The sequence below is a fragment of the Siniperca chuatsi genome, linkage group LG23, assembly GCF_020085105.1.
Source record: "Siniperca chuatsi isolate FFG_IHB_CAS linkage group LG23, ASM2008510v1, whole genome shotgun sequence".
Lineage (NCBI taxonomy): Eukaryota > Metazoa > Chordata > Actinopteri > Centrarchiformes > Sinipercidae > Siniperca > Siniperca chuatsi.
In genome coordinates, this window is record NC_058064.1 from 21,726,955 (window position 1) to 21,747,140 (window position 20,186).

At 40.4% G+C, this 20,186-nt stretch overlaps 1 protein-coding gene across 8 annotated transcripts in view; it reads left to right on the top strand.

Moving 5' to 3' along the window:
* Positions 1–20,186, top strand: part of LOC122871189 (protein bicaudal D homolog 1-like) — a 93,755-nt gene that overhangs the window by 48,879 nt on the left and 24,690 nt on the right. For 5 of the 8 annotated variants that reach the window (XM_044185969.1, XM_044185972.1, XM_044185971.1 and 2 more), the window contains one exon: positions 238–4,522. In XM_044185969.1, the coding sequence (XP_044041904.1) occupies positions 238–1,264 (1,027 nt within the window). In that variant the 3' untranslated portion in view covers positions 1,265–4,522. Of the gene's footprint in view, positions 1–237; positions 4,523–20,186 lie in introns of those variants that run through there. The other 3 variants (XM_044185976.1, XM_044185975.1, XM_044185974.1) reach the window with 1 other exon arrangement.

Sequence of the window (20,186 nt, forward strand, 5' to 3'; positions counted from 1 at the left end):
ATATGTTACGGGTGGCTCCAGGGAATTATTGCAGCTGTCCAAGAAACAGACATGTGATCTTCTCATTCAGCTGGAAAGTGAGAGTTTCCCAAAATGTCAAACTATTTGACACTAATTTTATCGTCTGTTTTGTTTTTCACCTTGCTTGTGGTCATTTTCCACATTTGTATCTGCTCCATTTCTAACCCTTCTTAATTTTGTTTCTCTTTCAACCTGCTAAAACCTGACTCTCTTCAGGTGTGATGAGTACATGACACAGCTGGATGAGATGCAGAGGCAGCTGGCTGCAGCCGAAGATGAGAAGAAGACTTTGAACTCCCTCCTACGAATGGCCATCCAGCAGAAACTGGCCCTCACCCAGCGTCTGGAGGATTTGGCCTTCGATCAAGAGCAGAGCCATCGCACCCGCAGGGGCAGGCTGACCCGTGGGAAGACCAGCACCCCCAAAGTAAGTCCCCCGGCCTCAGCTTCGGTCTCCAACCTAACCCAAGGCTCCACTTTGGCCCCTGTCATGCTTCCCCCTTCCAGCCTTACTAGTCCTACGTCAATTCTTCCTGATGATCCCACTGTGCCCCTTAGCCCATCTGTGGTCAGTGCAGCTGCTGCAGCTCTGGCCTCTGCTCTCACCTCCCCTACGTCACACATACCCCCTCGCAGTCCGTCATCACTAGGGGTCGCCTCATTGGCTGGCCCTTCAGTGCCAGAGAGCCCCCCATCTCTGGAGGCCCCCTCCTCTCCCTTGGCACGGACCCCGCCCTCATCCCCTCTGAAGCTGGCTCACTCCCAGTGGACCCTGGGGGTGCGGACATTTGTAGTTGACTCCCAGAGTTTCAGTGTCAACATTTCCCCTGCTCTGCCCCGTAGCTCGGGCCTCTCCAGGCACTACACCCCAGATTCTCATACTTCTCCCGCATCGACCACCACCACCAGGCCCACCCAGCAAGGATCTGCCCCCTCCTCTCCCTACCGATCCCCTATTCTGGGGCTCAGACGCTCCACATGGAGCCCCTCACCCCGAACTCGGCCGTTGTCCACCCTGACACGCTCTTCTGTCCTCTACACTCCTTCCTCCTCCTTCCCTTACTCCTCCTCTCACTCCCCTTCTTCCTCCCACAACTATTCCTCTGCCTACTACAGCTCTTCTCCTGCTTTTACCCCCTCTAGCTCCTACCTCACCTCTGGCACCTCCACCTCCTACAGCCACTCCACACACTACACGCCCCTCTACCCCAGATACTACAGTTCTTACCGGCCCCGGCACTGATCCCCTACTGTAAATCCTTTACTATAAGCCTTTTGAAGGCTTTTCCACCAGGCTCCTTATTGACACTAAAACTGCAACTACCATCATCTTTCTCTTTTTGTCACCTGAGCAAGTGGGGGCTCACAGAGAGGAGGACAGAGTGGTTTCCTGTTTCCCAGTTCCTGTTTTCCTGTGCCTAAGCTTTGGCCAATGGGTTCTGAATGTTCAGTGACTTTGCTCAGGGATTTGACATAAGGAGCACAAGCGTCCCCGCCTTCCTTTTATTCTGAGGCTGCTGATTGGTTCACAGGAGTACGTTAATAGAGACTTTTTAATGAGTTTTTAGCATTTAGGTTCTTCAGGTTGAGACATGCATGAAATGATTAAAACACAGAGACATTCAGACACTGACTGGACCACTAGGTAGACGCTTTCATACGTTCGAATAAGGGTCATGACACATTAAATACCGTCCTCTATATTCAATGTAATATCCGCTCTGTTTTAAATGGTAGTGAGTCTCATATACTGTATACACAAACACTGTAAACCACATGTCTTTCAGTGCAAGCATTCTTCTTTGTTGATGAGGAACTTGGATGCTTAAGGGTTCAGTATGATTCAAACAAATTAGGTTGTACAATTTGTCCGAACACGTCTGAAGGCAAAAGTGTTTATACCTGGCTACATTCAAAGGTGGGGTGAGATGTCTGTTGTCCTAGAGAGAGGTGAGACAAGATGATCTCTCCTCAAAGGCATTTGTGGTATTGCACTCAGTGACGGTAGTAGTTAGTTAGTAGTAGTAGTTGTGGAGAATAAAAAAAGAAAGCCTGCAATTTTTTACAACTATGCATACCTGGCTAATCGTTGCAGACAAGTCGAACATGCTTGTTGGATTGTCGGTTTCGAATGTTACGAAATGTTGACAGATGCACCCCCCAAATTCCAACGTTGGAAGGGTGTGAGGGGAGGGTTTTTGAGAGGCTGTTTGGCTTTTCAATAAGAACTTTGTTTGAAGCATACTGACTCTGATGTTTCAGCTTTGATTTCACTCTATAATCTTTCTCTCACACACACTTGTATGAGACAGCTGTGGAGGAGGAGTGATTGACTAATCATTGGTATGCACTGTATATTTTTTGTCATGGTGGATGGCGCTTTCCAAAAAAGGAATCTCAATGAGTATTTTTCATTTCTTGCTCTGGGTTGTTGCCATCATCAGCTCAGCCTTTAGCTATTTTTGTCCATCTCTAGCACCACCCACTGGTTTGTTGTTATATAGCCATGTATTCAGCTATGCATGTTCACGTTTGGATGCTCTTATACTGCAGACTTCCTGACCCTAAAATATTAAAAATCGATCTGATAGAGGTGCAGGCTGTATGGAAGGTCATGGCAGGGAAGAACGTGAGTGAGGTGGAGAGCATTCAAACATGGCATATGACCAGTGTAGGATCAGCTGAATCCCATAGTCTAGTCATTGTATAAGGAAGCAATATGAATTGGAGTGTCTCAATAGTCTGAGGTTGCTTTCACCTTATTATTTGAACCTGCTTTAAGTATATTAGCTATTAAAAAGCACTGCTAAAGTAACTTTTAATTCCAAAGAAATTCAAATTCCTCTAACACGTCACCCATTAGTTACAGCAGGGTAGCATAGTGAGTAGGGAGGGTTTTTTTCCAACTGCGTCCTGCTGAATTGCTTTTGAGAAAGATGCAAATCCCCACCAGCTACACTGGTTAGGATCTGAAATATGCCCCTCTCGAAATATGAACTTTCTGGTATGAATCTCATAATAATTTGTAAATTGCCTCATCTGGTCCTGCACCACCTTGACCAGGTTAAAAACAAGTCCAATTTCCATGCAACAAGAGATCTGAACCCTTGTGCAAATTTCTCATTCTTTGCAAATTTGGGAACTTAAACCAGACTGCTGTCTCTCACTGTTACTATTAGCTTACTGAAGATGACCACTACAGTTACTGATAGTTTTGGTTGATTAAATCTTTACATCAGTTTAAAGATTATACTGTGTATATTTTTTCTCAAAAAGCCAGCAATTTTGTGAGTAACCATATGCTAAAATTAAGGAATTAAACAGGTGATTCAAAAAAGTGCAACCAAATGACCACATGACTTAGTATCTTTATATCCACACACTGACAGGAAGAGGAAGTGAATGAAGACTATTCTGACTCACCATCATGGCTGACTTCAGAGTTATACTGGTAAATTCACGATGTAGCACCCCGCTGCCTCTGAGGCTATCTGGAGAGGTTCATCCAATAACACAGAATGAATGTATTCAGGTTATGTGAAGGCTTGTTCAAAGCACTGCACCAAACTCAGGGAACGTGACACACCTCATTCAACCTGGAATGAGTCAACAACCAAACCAGAATGACTATCAGAATCATATCGTTTTAACTGAGTGAACAGATCTCCCAAATTAGATCAAAGGTTAGAGTTAAGTTCTAGTCAAGTTAAAGGAATTCTTAAATATACTTGGAATTCTTAAATATACTTGTTTTACATCTTACCCAGAGTCACACTAGAAGATTGATATAAACTTCATCTGGTGTCCAGTATAGAGATATATCTGGGATTTGTGTAGCCTAGCTTAGCACAAAGCCTGGAAGCAGGGGGAAACTACTAGCTTATGCTGCATTCATGCAATATTGGCAAAATGGGAAGAATGAAAAAAACTCTTGTAATAAACAGATCCAAACATTTCATAACTCCGGTTTAATTTGCTGAATGGACTGCATTAGAGTTAATATTGGACTTCATTTACATCTAACTGCCAGTGATGGTGGCTTTGCAGCCATTTTGCCACCAGTTTGTTGGCACCTTTTTTTAGTTCTTTCTGTTATCGACTCGGAATTTGAACTAGAGGGCTGTAATGAATAGTTTTTCCCACTCTGCTGCCCATAATTACGGTCTGAACAATATGGAGTAGGTCCATAAAAATAATAATACACCTTCCCGGAATTGTTTTGTTTACCCATCATAGGGGGTTAGCTACTCGCCAGTACATCCACACCTCTGTACTGGATTCACTGGATGTTGATCTTCTAATTTGACCTGAGTTGACAGCAAGCTAATTTCTTAAAATGTTTTTTGATGTACTTTTAGCTGTTGGCTAACATCATATCTGAGATCCTACCAGTTCATCACCCATGATACCGTATTCCCTGTGTCTGTGTGTGCCTTACAAAACCTATTATACAGTACAAACACAGTGTAGCCTAATAATAAATGCCTGTCTGGGAACAAAACCTTTTTTTAATGTGCTTCCTTTATATTTAATTTCCACACCTGCACCTCAGGCTAAAATGCTGGTTTCATGTGTATTTGTTTTTGTCTTGGATTGCTTTCAATTCAATTTCAATTCAATTCAATTTTATTTATATAGCGCCAATTCATAACAGAAGTTATCTCATTTTTCGCTTTTCCTATAGAGCATGTCTACACCGTACTCTTTATAATATTAATTACAGAGACCCAACAAATCCCACCATGAGCAAACATTTGGCGACAGTGGCAAGGAAAAACTGCCTTTAAGAGGGCAGAAACCTTGGACAGAACCAGACTCAATGGTGGGCGGCCATCCGCTGCTGCCGTGTTAGGTTTTGAGAGAGAGAGAGAGAGAGAGAGAGAGAGAGAGAGTTTTGAGGGGGGGGGGCACAATGCAAAGACCACATAGAATTTTTTCTTTTATTTTTTTTCTTTCAGTGGGGTGGATAATGACTCAGCAAAATCTGATAATTCTTGTAACTGTCAGTATCTTTTGTCTGGGTCCATAAATTGACATTTTATCTAGTTTTTAAGCCAAGTTTCTACTCTACACTTTTTTCCTGGCTATTGTTTTACCCATATGTTTTAACATGGTAAAAGTTTTTAGTCATTGGACGTGTGACTCTTAAGTGATTTTAAGCTGGCTGTCAACTCGATGCGGTTTACCGGACTGCCTCCACTGCTGCTAGCTTTTAGCACTTTTATGGACTAACTGCAAGCGTGATGGCGGAGTGTGGATCTTGTCACCTTACTGTCTAAAAGCTGAAGAAAAGTAGGACCTACCGCTGGCCAACAGGTTTGACATCCTGGATATGCAGGACTTTCCTCCACTGGAGGGATGCTCCCATTTTCCAGCTGTCAAGTCTTCCTCCTCCTCTCGCCGCAAGTTACTGAAAGAGGCCATGATCAGAAGAAGCTCTGGAGGTCTCATTCATCCAGAGACAGCAGAGAACACCTCTGCTAAGAAGGACGGCGCCCCCTTGCCGCAGCAGTCCCTGGCCAGGACTATCCCGCGGATGGCTGATGGAACTCGGCGGTCTCCACGATTATCGACTCTGCCTCCGCTCATCCCCCCCAACTACGGTGATAGTTGGAGATTCCATAGTAAAGAATATCTAGCTACAACCCCCGACATCCTTGAAAAGCTCCCTGGACTTCTGGCTGCACTCCTGACGACTATCACGAAAATCACAGTCCATGTCAGCACCAATGACACCGCCCATCAGCATTTTGAGCAGACAAAAGGAGACTTCATCCGCCTCTTTGAACTGCTCAACAGCAGTGGAAAAGCATACTTTTATTTCGGGTCCAGTTCCTACACTAGGTCATGGAACTGGTCGTTTTAGCAGGATCCTCTGCCTTCATACCTGGCTCCCGTCTGTCTGCAGTGCCCATGGCATTGGTTTTATTCACAACTTATTCTGGGATCGTTCTTCCTTGTTTGCATGAGACGGTCTTCACCCAAACAAGTCTGGTAGTCGCATGCTGGCGGCTAACCTGCAGCACGCGGCACTGCACTAGACTGGTTCTCATCTTATTTGTCCAATAGGAAATTCTGTGTCACCATTAATAACTTCATGTCATCCTTTTCCCATATGAACTATGGTGTGCCTCAAGGTTCAATTCTGGGATCAATACTGTTCTCCTTATATACAGTGGTGTGAAAAAGTGTTTGCTCCCTTTCTGATTTCTCATTTTTTGTTTGTCACACTTAAATGTTTCAGATCATCAAACTAATTTAAATATTAGTCAAAGATAACACAAGTAAACACAAAATGCAGTTTTTAAATGAAGGTTGTTATTATTAAGGGCAAAAAAATCCAAACCTACATGGCCCTGTGTGAAATAATGATTGCCCCCTAAACCTAATAATTGGTTGAGCCACCCTAGCAGCAACAACTGCAATCAAGCGTTAGCGATAACTTGCAATGAGTCTTTTACAGCGCTGTGGAGGAATTTTGGCCCACTCATCTTTGCAGAATTGTTGTAATTTAGCCACACTGGAGGGTTTTCGAGCATGAACTGCCTTTTTAAGGTCATGCCACAGCATCTCAATAGGATTCAGGTCAGGACTTTGACTTGTCAGTCCACAGAGTATTTTCCCAAAAGTCTTGGGGATCATCAAGACTTTTGGGAAAATACTCTGTGGACTGACGAGACAAAAGTTGAACTTTTTGCAAGGTGTGTGTCCCATTACATCTGGTTGTAAAAGTAACACCGCGTTTCAGAAAAAGATCATCATACCAACAGTAAAATATGGTGGTGGTAGTGTGATGGTCTGGGGCTGTTTTGCTGCTTCAGGACCTGGAAGACTTGCTGTGATAAATGGAACCATGAATTCTGCTGTCTACCAAAAACTCCTGAAGGAGAATGTCCCTGTTCGTGACCTCAAGCTGAAGCGAACTTGGGTTCTGCAGCAGGACAATGATCCAAAACACACCAGCAAGTCCACCTCTGAATGGCTGAAGAAGAACAAAATGAAGACTTTGGAGTGGCCTAGTCAAAGTCCTGACTTGAATCCTATTGAGATGCTGTGGGCCCCGAGGCTCTGGAACAACTTGTCCAAAGAAATTAGGTTATCTGAGTCAGTGTCTTCTTTTAAGTCTCTTCTCAAGACGCATTTTTAGCGGAAAGCATGTCCTGATTTTACCTGAACTGTTTATTTTATTGTTTTTTTGTTGTTTTTAATGTATTTTATCATTCACTGTGGTATTTTATTTCTCTCTCTGTGAAGCACTTTGTACTTTGTTTTGATAAGTGCTCTATAAATAAAGTTTTATTATTATTATTATTAATACCGACTTACTTAAATACTTGCCCATGTCCCCTTCAACTTTTCTCCAATGTACACCTTCCTTTTTCCCTAGCATCATTGGAACCTTTAATCGACACTTTTCTTCTTTATTTCCTTCTATTAATTCAGACTATCAATGTTGTCTGTTGACTATTGACTTTTGTCTAACACTGTAAATGGACGCAACCCCTTACCTTGTTTTTCAATATGCAACATGGGGCAAAAAGTAATTTGACAGGCACCTTTATTTTCCATATTTCGGATTGGCTCCTTTGAAGGTTGTCTTTGTGTCTTTTTGCAATTTGATTCTTAAGGAGCAAATTGCAATTGAGGAGAAGTCCTCTTTATATTTTTTGTATACTAGAGCTTGATTTAGACACACAGTGATGGACTGGATGGTCATTACGTCCCTCCCTGATCTTTATTGCACTCATAGTCAGCATTAAAGCTGATCCATTTATTCTTTTGAAGATGTGTAATTTGAATCAAATAGTTAGTAAGAAATGTACATTACTTCCCTTACAGGACCACATCAGTGTTTTATTTGTTTACACAATTTAGTACACATTTGTTGGGTCTCTGTAATTAATATTATAAAGAGTACGGTCTAGACCTGCTCTATAGGAAAAGCGCAATGAGATAACTTCTGTTATGAATTTGCGCTATATAAATAAAATTAAATTGAATTGAATCACATACTCTACTGCTGACCATTTTCTAAAGAATGCTGTATGGTTTCAGATTTTTTAATGTTTTTCCTTCCTCTCAACTACTGGTTTCCATTTATTTCACATGGTGTGAAAATTATCATGCAGTTACTTGAAACTTTCTAGATATAGAAACATCATACTTATAATGGTTCTGCATCTCTGTGTCCTGGAACTTGAGCATTTCATTCATTGAGCAGCTCATAAAATTTATTACGGGAAGAATGTTCATGTTTTTTATATCATTTTTTGTGGGATTTTTTTTTCCTACCTAAAAGGTCACTAAGAGTGCCATGTGGTGTGTGCCATGTGGTAAGTTCATATTTTTAGCATTCCTCCCGTTACAAATGCTATGAGTTGCTTGGTGACTGAAATTACCATGTTCCAGGAGATAGTGATTCAGAACATCATGTCAGCATTCAATTTTCGTCAGTTCAATTGTTGCTGTGTAGTAATGAAAAGCACTCCTAATTGATTATAACACAGTAATGAACAGGAAAATAGCGGCCACATGGAATATAGGAAAAATGCCATGAAATGCCATAGAAAGATTTTGGAAATTGTCAGCAGTAGATGAGTTGATGAGTTTTAAAAATGGGCTAAATCATGGTCCTTTAATGACCACTAATAACACACCCTCAGCCATGTGGAATTGGTTTGGGGGTCAATGCTTTCTTAAAAAGACGATATCTGATGATAGTTTGAGATATTTTGGATCAGGTTTAAATGCTTTTGGTACATATCTTGTCTACTGTCATTGTGCCAGCTAGTCAGCAGTGCAGCAGGATTATCATTTACTAGATTAATACTTACTATATTATGGTATATTTACCTTCATTTACATCTCAAATGGACATTCAAGATTTTATTAGTTGAGGAAAAGTTGAGGTGATTTAAAAATGGTCTCAATAGCAGGAATATTAGCATATCATGTGGGCGTAACGTGTATTTTGGCTGAGGTAAAAGAAGGAAACCAGTGTGATCTCCTCTCTGTGATACCCTTGCTTTGTCTAAACAGACATATACAACTCATACAAACACACCAACAAACACATGTCCCTGTTCTCTGCCAACATACCCACTTATGCAAAATTTTGATTAGGTGAAAATTTAACCAATGAGAGACAACCTGAAGTCTGTCAAATGTTGTTTTCTGCCCCATGGTACACTTCCTGGAATGCCAGTTGTGCAGTTTCATGTATATGCTTTTTCAGTAATCTCTGTGGGCTTTCTCTCAGATGGGACCCAAAGGAAAAGATTTCATGCAACAAACACAGGTTGAAGTTAATATATTTGCCAGCCTGGCTCCAGTTTGATTTGTGTACTAATATTGTCAGCCATCTCTGAATTGAATGATATGGCAAAACCTTCTCCACAGGTTGAATAAATGTTAAATGGTGTTGGAGAGAAATATTACAGTATAGAAGGTATTTGTTTAGTCTGATATTGAGGTACGTTCCCTACAGTATTGCATTGGTGACAATATTAATTTCACAGCCTTTTATGATTATTTCCCCAAAAATGTTCCATTATTCCTTTAAAGCAAGTAGCCCACTTATTGGGTGTTCTTGAAGACACTGACTTTATTACAATCAAATGGAAGGAGTTTTCACCATACAGACAATTCATAAAACAGAGCTGGTCTTTAGAGAGACATCTTCTTATTGACTGAGTTTGACTTTAGTGGCGCAGAGCCAAAGAAGAGCAGTTTTTCAGAGTGCAAGTTGAATAACTCTGTGGTATAAGTGAAAATCTGACTAAAATATTTAGCTTATTCCTCTTCCTTAGTTCGTGACCATGATAGTTAAATATCTTGGAAGAGCTCTAGGCTAGAATTTTTAAAAGTCAGCTACAGATACTAGATAACAAAGAAACCTGCAACATTGTAGTAGCCACACATGGAACCAAATGTCGTCACTCTACCTTATGTATTTGGGTCCTCTCAAGGTTGGTCTGCCACTGGAAGAAACTGAAGCGGCTGTTGCTCAAAAAGAGTCATATATTGTCACATCTTGTAAATACGCATCAATGGAGTGAAAATACATCTTGTTTGTGACAATTTAGGTGGATTTGTGGCCATGAGTACTGTACATAAAATTTAAAAAAGAAAAATAACTTGAAAAGCTTGTTCTCACCATTGGCAGTAGTTCTCTTCAGCAGGCCATGAGTGATACTGCAACAGCATAGAGTGTCAAAGTGAGAATGTAAATCCTGGCATCTGTCTGTAGGAGGAAACCAAATGGTGTAGATGTCTTTTAGACAGTAGGGATTACACCAAATTCCACTAAAGTTTGGCTTTGTTGAGTTATACCTTTAAAATTGCTCTTTGCTCTTTCAAATGTGAACGAGATGGCTAATTCTAACCAAGCAGCTACCGAGTGTTCAAGGAGGCGTATGATGAAGAAGAAATTAAAGCGATGGAGGAAGAAATTGCTAAAATACATCATGAGCACACACCATTGCCAAGTCCCAATTCCCCAAAAACAAAAATAAAAGAAAAAAGTAAGTAGTCAGACGAGATTACCAATGAAGTAATTTTGGATGCAATCCAAGCCCTAATTAGGAGATTTGAAGAGCAAGATGAATGACTCAAAATGTTTGAAAGTCGGAAGCCATTACAAAGCCGTGAAAGAAAATAAAGAAGAAATCAGCAAAATGAAAGAGGAAATAGTGTGCCTGAAAAAGGAAAACGTCTTGTTGAGGTAGAACGATGCTGCTACCATCAAAATGCCCAGGCCGGTAATCCAGTTTGCAATTCAGGCCGTTCGAGACAAAGGATGGACGAAATCAAGGGAGGTGAGAGTCTGCAAAGAGATGCACATTCAATTCAAGAAGGACTTTTCAAAGGAAGATCGTGAAGCCCAGGGTGCAAGACGCCAGAAGAAATGGAAAAAAGGCCTTTCTAAAAGAAGCCTATGCACTTATTGAAGGATGCAGAATTGACCCTTTATTGAGGTTTCCAGCAAGGTAATACTCAGGTTTTGTTACATGTATATTAGGTGGAAGTTAAATTGATAAAACTGCTCAAGAAAAGGTTGAGTGGCGAATATAGCCCTTGATTCATGGTTAGACCGAATACCTCTTAGAAGCCCACAACCTGAATATAATGACACTATACTAAATTTGTGTACAACAACAAATGTGATTGACTACTGGAGGATATCTAATCTAACCTGTATTCAACAAACATGGTTTAATTCTTTAGAAAACAAAATGTTCAAGACTAGATTACTGGCTTATCTCTTGTGAGTTGTGTAATGATATTTCAGATTGTGGAACTTCAGCTTCTCCACTCACGGATCACTGTATGATTAGTCTGTCCTTATCAATGTCTAAGCAACCTCAGATCTCTAATATTTGTAAATTCAATAATGATTTGTTACAGAATGTTGGATTTTGTAACAATTTTTTTGTAGGCTCTCACTGAGGAGGTTGAAAAGCTACACGTCTAATATGAATAAATGGGAATGGTTTAAGTTTAAGGTCAAACAAATAGCCATTGACACAGGTAAAAACATATCACTTGTAAGGAAATAAAAACAAAATGAATTGATTGATAAAATGAATTCATTGTGGAATATATTGCTAAACACTATAGAATTACAATTCTTGCTGTCTCAGTTGGATGAGATGTACATGGTAAAATCAAATGGAGCATATATTCGATCAAGAGCTAATGGATCGAACACGGTGAAAAAAGTTCATCTTACTTCTTCTGCCTTGAAAAACAAAGACAGGCTAAGAAAAAAAACAAGCTTATGACCAATGATAATGTAATAGAAGATCAGAAACTGGTTCGGGACGAAATTTGGTTTTTTATTGTAACCTTTATAAATCAAAGTATAAAAGATGTGAATGTGACTTTCTATTTGAAAACATCAAAGATCAAAAATGAGGAAGAAAAACATTTACTTGATGCTGAATTAGTTATAGGAAATTGATGTGGCATTAAAACAAATGGAAAAAGGTAAATCACCAGGAACTGACAGTTTAACATCTGAATTTTTAAAATGCTTTTGGGAGGATATTAGCAAGTTATTATATAAAGCATTTTTAGAATGTATTCAGAAAGGGTGCTTATCCCCTACTATCGTAGAAAAGGTTTCAGTCGTAGTCATCTGGACACTGTTTTCAGAATCAAGACGTTTCGGCTCCCATCCGGATGTCATTCTCAATAGTGAAAATGGTCTGAGAACTCAGAAATTTAAGCTACTCTGAGTTGCTTAAACTCTGCCCTCAGGGAGGAGTCTTCCTGAGTGTCTGCTGTTTACCCTGCCTAGTTTCACCTGAAACTGACCTTCTTTTGTTTCCATGATGGCCCAGTAATCAGGCCTATTGTTTTCTGGCTGCACCTCCCTCATCACTGTTAAGTACCTGATTAGCATATGATTGGATTGACCATGGTGTTAATACACTGTGGTAAACGGTTGGCAAGTTGAATCTCAGACCACCATTTCTGTTTAAAGAGGGGTTTTCTTTTTTCACAAAAATAGCTTATTTGACTCCTCTTTCAAACCAACTTTTCTCTCTACTTAGAATCTTCACCTCACTGTCTTCAAATGTGTGGTTTGTAGCTTTTAGATGCAAATGCACGGCGCTCTGCAAAAGTCTTTTGTGAAGTGGCTGTTTAGTCTCACCTATGTACCGTTCTTTGCAGTTTTCCTCACTGCATTGAATTGAATAAACTACATTGCTCTGTTTTTGTGTGGGCATCTTGTCCTTAGGATGAAGGAGTTTCTGTCTTAAAGTGTTGCCTGGTTTAAAGAAAACAGGAACATTGTGCTGTCTAAAGATCCTTTGCAGTTTTTCAGACAGTCCAGATACATAAGGGATGGAGACCTTCTTGGTTCTGTTTCCCTTTTGTCCTGTTTTTTGGCTCTTTTAACTTTGTTGAGAGCCCAAGTAGGATAACCACAGGCTGAGAGAGCATTCTGGACATGCCTTTCCTCCTTCTTCTTACCCTCTGAGCCAGTGGGCACTTCTTGGGCTCCATGTTGTAATATCCAGATTACACCCAGCTTGTGCTGTAATGGATGGTGTGAGTCAAAGAGCAAGTATTAATCCGTATGTGTTGGTTTCCTCTCCTCTGAGTGTAGAACAATCAAGAAAGGCCAGGCGGTTCTCTTTGGCATCCTCTCGTGTGAACTTGATGTTGGGGTCCACAGTATTGATATGCTCTGAGAATGCTTCCAAGTCTTACTGGATTACTGGGCCATCATGGAAACAAAAGGTCAGTTTCAGGTGAAACTAGGCAGGGTAAACAGCAGACACTCAGGAAGACTCCTCCCTGAGGGCAGGGCTTAAGCAACTCAGAATAGCTTAAATTTCTGAGTTCTCAGACCATTTTCACAATTGAGAAACGTCTTGATTCTGAGAACAGTGTCCAGATGACTATGACTGAAACCTTTTCTATGATGGAACACTCCTGGACAAATGAGGGACTACACCGTCTTGTTTTGAAGAATCCCCTACTATAAAAACTGGTTTAATAACCTTGCTACCTTAACCCAAGAAAGACTTATTGCTACAGTTGGAGACCAATAACTTTACTATGCAATGATTACAAATTACTTGCCTTAGTATTTGCTAATTGTCTTAAACTTGTTCTTGGAAAATTTGTAGAGGAATATCAATCAGCCTTTATTAGGTAAAATATATATTCATAACCATGTTCTGGATATGAATGACTATCAATAATTTATTCACTCAGATAGCCTTATTTTATTTATAGACTTTTTCAAAGCATTTGACACCATTGAACATTATTTTATTTTTACAACACTCTGGTTTTGGAGAAGGGTTTTGCAAGGTTATTAAATTGTTCTATAATATTTATATCTCCCTTAACCCTGGAACGACACAAACATTTAAGGTTTCATCCTCACACTGTAAGACATTAGGTAAATATTTACATTTGAATCCAATCAAAGAGTACAGTACATTGTAGGGATGCTATTAAAACCCACAGCGCTCCACATTAGACCGACAGCTACAGTAAAAGTTGACATTAGCTAGCGTGTAGTGTTGACCTAACATTAGTCGAAGTGTTTTCTTGTTAAAAAGAAATCTCATAGCGGATTATAAAAACAGCTGAGTGCCACACAGCAACAATGGCTACAGGGAGAAAGGATGACTGTATTTATCATGTCAGTATTTTAAGATTTTTAAATTAACGTGAGTACCGTAGCTGTTGAGCACAACGCAGCTGGCTATATGGCTAGCTAGCCACAAGTACCTCAGCAAAGTGTCTCATAATAGGGTAGACTGCTATATGAGATGACACCCTTAATAACAGTCACGTTTTGGGTCTAAACACTATAATGAACAGATTTCCAGTAGCTCTGAACTTTAATTTACCTTCGACATGACACAGGTTAAGGCTCTCACTGAGGAGGTTGAAAAGCTAAACAAGGTAGGACTGGGTGATATGGTAATATCTCTATTTTTAGGCAATGCTGTGATATACGATATACAGTGGTGTGAAAAAGTGTTTGCCCCCTTCCTGATTTCTTTTTTTTTTGGCATGTTTGTCACACTTTTTAGATCAAACTAATTTAAATATTAGTCAAAGATAACACAAGGTAAACACAAAATGCAGTTTTTAAATGAAGGTTGTTATTATTAAGGGAAAACAAAATCCAAACCTACATGGCCCTGTGTGAAAAAGTGATTGCCCCCTAAACCTAATAACTGGTTGGGCCACCCTTAGCAGCAACAACTGCAATCAAGTGTTTGTGATAACTTGCAATGAGTCTTTTACAGCGCTGTGGAGGAATTTTGGCCCACTCATCTTTGCAGAATTGTTGTAATTCAGCCACATGGGAGCATGGGAGCATTTCAAGCATGAACTGCCTTTTTAAGGTCATGCCACAGCATCTCAATAGGATTCAAGTCAGGACTTTGACTAGGCCACTCCACAGTCTTCATTTTGTTCTTCTTCAGCCATTCAGAGGTGGACTTGCTGGTGTGTTTTGGATCATTGTCCTGCTGCAGAACCCAAGTTTGCTTCATCTTGAGGTCACGAACAGATGGCCGGACATTCTCCTTCAGGAGTTTTTGGTAGACAGCAGAATTCATGGTTCCATTTATCACAGCAAGTCTTCCAGGTCCTGAAGCAGCAAAACAGCCCCAGACCATCACACTACCACCACCATATTTTACTGTTGGTATGATGTTCTTTTTCTGAAACGTGGTGTTACTTTTACGCCAGATGTAATGAGACACACACCTTCCAACTTTTGTCTTGTCAGTCCACAGAATATTTCCCCAAAAGTCTTGGGGATCATCAAGATGTTTTCTGGCAAAAATGAGATGAGCCTTAATGTTCTTTTTTTAACAGTGGTTTTCGTCTTGGAACTCTGCCACACAGGCAATTTTTGCCCAGTCTGTTTCTTGTGGTGGAGTCAGGAACACTGACCTTAACTGAATCAAGTGAGGCCTGCAGTTCTTTGGATGTTGTTGTTGTCTTTTGTGACCTCTTGGATGAGTCGTCGCTATGCTCTTGGGGTAATTTTGATTGGCCAGCCACTCCTAGGAAGGTTCACCACTGTTCCATGATTTCGCCATTTGTGGATAATTGCTCTCACTATGGTTCGCTGGAGTCCCAAAGCTTTAGAAATGGCTTTATAACCTTTTCCAGACTGATAGATCTCAATTACTTTATTTCTCATTTGTTCCTGAATTTCTTTGGATCTCGGCAGGATGTCTAGCTTTTGAAGATCTTTTGGTCTACTTCACTCGGTCAGGCAGGTCCTATTTAAGTGATTTCTTGATTTGAGAACAGATGTGGCAGTAATCAGGCCTGGGTGTGGCTAGAGAAATTGAACTCAGGTGTGATAAACCACAGTTAAGTTATATTTTAACAGGTGGGGCAATCACTTTTTCACAAAGGGCCATGTAGGTTTGGATTTTGTTTTCCCTTAATAAAAACAACCTTCATTTAAAAACTGCATTTTGTGTTTACTTGTGTTATCTTTCACTAATATTTAAATTTGTTTGATGATCTGAAACATTTAAGTGTGACAAATATGCAAAAAAATAAGAAATCAGGAAGGGGGCAAACACTTTTTCACACCACTGTATATCTTGATTTACACATTTTCTCTAAAATAACTGTAAATAGTGCAAACATGATGATCTTATGGAATATGATGCATTGCTGTAGATTAAACTACCCAAGAGTATATAAAGTACTTAAAATTAGCTCAAGTTTAAACATCTACAGCAGTAAATTGCAACATACATATTACTGCAGCAGTAATATTACTCCAAAAGCATCATATATAATAATCAAACACTGACAGGGACCATATTACTGTGCAATGAGTACTTACTAAAAATAAATTTTGCTGTAATACTTTTTGTTGTGGAAACTCTACAGTAAGGCTCACAAGAGAGAAAGTGGCTTTTCTGGGTTTTATTCTTATGTCTGCAGACGGGAGTGACAACACAGGGCTGTCTCAGGTAAAAGGCAAAGTATCATTTCCAACAGTCAATCTTTATACACTCAGAAGTTAGATACGCCTATGCCTTGGAACAGTCCCATTGGTTAAGACAAGTTGTACCACTAGAAAGAAAAACATGACATAGAATTTTGAGGAAGCTCCTCTTCAATAACATTTCCCAGAAGTCATGTTTGTTTGTTTGTTACTGTTACTTCTTGGCTGGATTACTGCAATTCCTTATTATCAGGCTGCCACGAAGTCCTTTAAGACTATCCAGTTGATCAAGAATGAGAAAGAGATTATATTTCTTCAATATGCTTCTCTGCACTGACTCCCTGTAAAATCCAGAATATAATCCTTCTCCTCTTAATGGTCAGGCACCATCGTATCTTAAAGAGCTCATAATATCTCATTACCCCATTAGAACACTGCTCTCCCAGAATGCAGGGTTACTTGTGGTTCCTAGAGTCTCCAAAAGTAGAATGGGAGCCAGAGCCTTCACTTATCAAGCTCCTCTCCTGTGGAATCAGGTCCCAGTTTGGGTTCGGGAGGCAGACACCATCTGCACATTTAAGAGTAGGCTTAAGACTTTCCTCTTTAATAAAGCTTATAGTTAGGTACTGGCTTGGGTGAGTCCTGAACCATCCCTTAGTTATGCTGCTATAGGCCTAGACTGCCGGAGAATTCCCATGATGCAGTGAGCTCCACTCTCCTCCTCTCCCTCTCCATCTGAATGCATTTTTATCCCATTAATGCATGTTACTAACTTGACATCTTCTCCCTCCCGTAGTTTTGTGCTTTCTCGTCTCTCTCCTCTCTCCTTCTGTCGCTTTCAGCAGGTATTTCTGCCTCTGGAGCTGCAGAGTCTGGATCAATGATTGTGGGTCACCTACTGCCCACATGTTCCTGCTTGACAACTGCTACTACAATTGTTATTTTTTGTCTTATTACTATTATCATCATTATTATTCCTATCACTATCAATCCTATTTTTTATTAATATTAATATAACCACTACAATTACAATATTATTATTTTAAAATTCTAGGTGGAATTTGCATTCCCCCCCAACCCAACCGGCACTGGCGGATGGCCGCCCACCCTGAGTCTGGTTCTGCCCAAGGTTTCTGCCTCTTAAAGGAAGTTTTTCCTTGCCACTGTTGCCAAATGCTTGCTCATGGTGGGATTTGTTGGGTCTCTGTAAATAATATTATAAAGAGTACGGTCTAGACTTCCTCTATAGGAAAACTGCAATGAGAAAACTTCTGTTATGAATTGGTGCTATATATATAAATATATAAATAATATAAATATATAAAATTGAATTGAATTGATGTTTGCTGAAACACAATACTGTCATATCTGCTTCCACTGACTGTGTGCAAAGGTACCTTTGCACACAGTCAGGATGTTCTGATCATGTCAGTGTGTTTTCGGTATTTTCCAATACAATTCCTCCCTTTCAGAATTTTATGCTGACTTAAATGAAAATACAGAATACACACACAAAACAACTCCTTTCTCTTAAACAGAGGAACTTGACATGGGTGAGTATCTTCAGAAACATTAAAATCATGAAAAGGAGAAGAAAACTCATTACTGAACGCCTCTTATCATACTTAATTTTCCCAATGCTTTATCTGTTTTTGTGCTAACATATCTGAGCAAGCAATCACACATAAAAGTATTCATACATCAGGGTTTTTACAACTCATCATCGTCATGATAAGGAGGAACATTAGACAGACAGCTACAGTAAAAGTTGACGTTAGCTAGCGCGTAGTGTTGACCTACGTGTGTCGTAATTCACGATCTAAGGACCCAAAAGCAGAACACAGTGATATGGAGAACTGGATAGTAATAGTTAGGAGTTTTTATTTTAACTAAGCACTGGTCGATGAGCACTCTTCTAGAGCGGGAGGGTCAGGTGTAGTCCACTGACGACAGGAGTGCAGTCTGCCGACACAGTCCGTGGAGGACCGGCTGGGTTCAGAGGGCGGAGGCGTTGAGTGGGGCTTCTGGATATGGCTTGTATAGTGTGGCAGGTAGAACAGGAAAGCAGCTGGCTCTTGTGGCGTGGCAGGCAGAACAGGAAAACGGCGTTGCAGACATCAGAGAGCACACGGTGGCTGCGATCACCGGTAGGGAATGACTCTGTGGCAGAGACAGACAGGGTCACACAAGATACGACAGCAACGAGTAACAATGAACTTAGCTGGGTCGAGAAGAGAGCCTTGGGTGTCGTACAGGAGTACGGAGACGATCTGGCGCTGGTTGTGAGGTAGAGCCAGGTAGATATACTGTGGAGACTGATTGGATGATGAACGTCAGGTGTACAGGTGATCAGCAGCAGGAGGGAAAACCAGGGCGCCCCGCCCAGGCCGGTACACACACACATGCACACACACACACACACACACAGTGACAAACAGAGGACTGACAAGGAACACAGGGAGAGGAGAGCACACTAGATTACACAAGGATATTGAGAGAGATGTGGCTAACATGCTACATGGTTAGCTAGCCACAAGTACCTCAGCAAAGTGTCTCATAATAGGGCTAAAGGTAGACTGCTATATGAGATGACACCCTCAATAACAGCCACGTTTTGCGTCTAAACTATATGAGCAGATTTACAGTAGTTCTGAACTTTAATTTACCTTCGACATGACACATTGGTAATATATTGGGATCCCATGTCCACTCCATTCTTAAAGAAGAGCAACGTCTTTTCATAAGCAGACCAGTCCACCATTGGCGGACGGACCAGTGGTCAATCAACTTGCCCTGCATAAACTTGTACTGGCCCCAGGCCATCGGTTATGTCGGACCTTGACCCACTTCCAAATCCCCTCTGATATGCATCTTCGTTATAACATTAAATTGTTTGAGGGAACTAAAACATTAGGTAAGTGGATGCAACCGTCACTAATGCTAACGTAGCTCCTCAGGGATTGATGCTGTTATTTTTCTAATTTTGACAATCTAACCGGTGACAACACATTAGTTATGGTTTTAAGGACTATGGCTGTCAGTAGTTGTGGTTTATTTTGTTTAAATATGCAGAACTGTAATTTTATGGGTTATTGTTGTTCGGACAATTAAGCTAATATGTGCTAACATCAGAATTCGTCTTCTCCACACTAACTGGCAACTATACCACGTAATACCAACATTGTTATACTATTGGTTCACAAGCCTTGTTAGAAACAGGAACCAAACGTCAGACATCTCATACAGTGATAAACACAACATTCATTTTGGACCTGTCCAAATTTTTAAAAATGATTAATTCACAATCATATGTTTTTAAAGAAAAGTAATAATAATCACATATACTTCCTAACCCTGGTGTGGTGTTTATTACCGTTACTTTATTCAAAGTTGGTGTGGTTAAATTAACTAGAATACATGTTGTCGAGTTCTGAGCTACCCCCTCAGATGCTACATTCTCACTACATTAAGAAGACCATAGAAATTGGTGCCTATCAGTTGTATGAGCCCCTGCTAGTCTTGTCCCATTCTAACAGGTCTGATTAAACCCCCTGCATGTACAATAAGATGGTTGCACTTCCTCGAAATAACCTGATGAAGGTCTGTGTACCGAAACATTGTCCTGACTGCAAGTGAAGAGGATAGTGGGTGGGAGTTTTGTTTTACACTTCCTTGAATTTCCAATCCCTAACTGCGTAACCCTGCA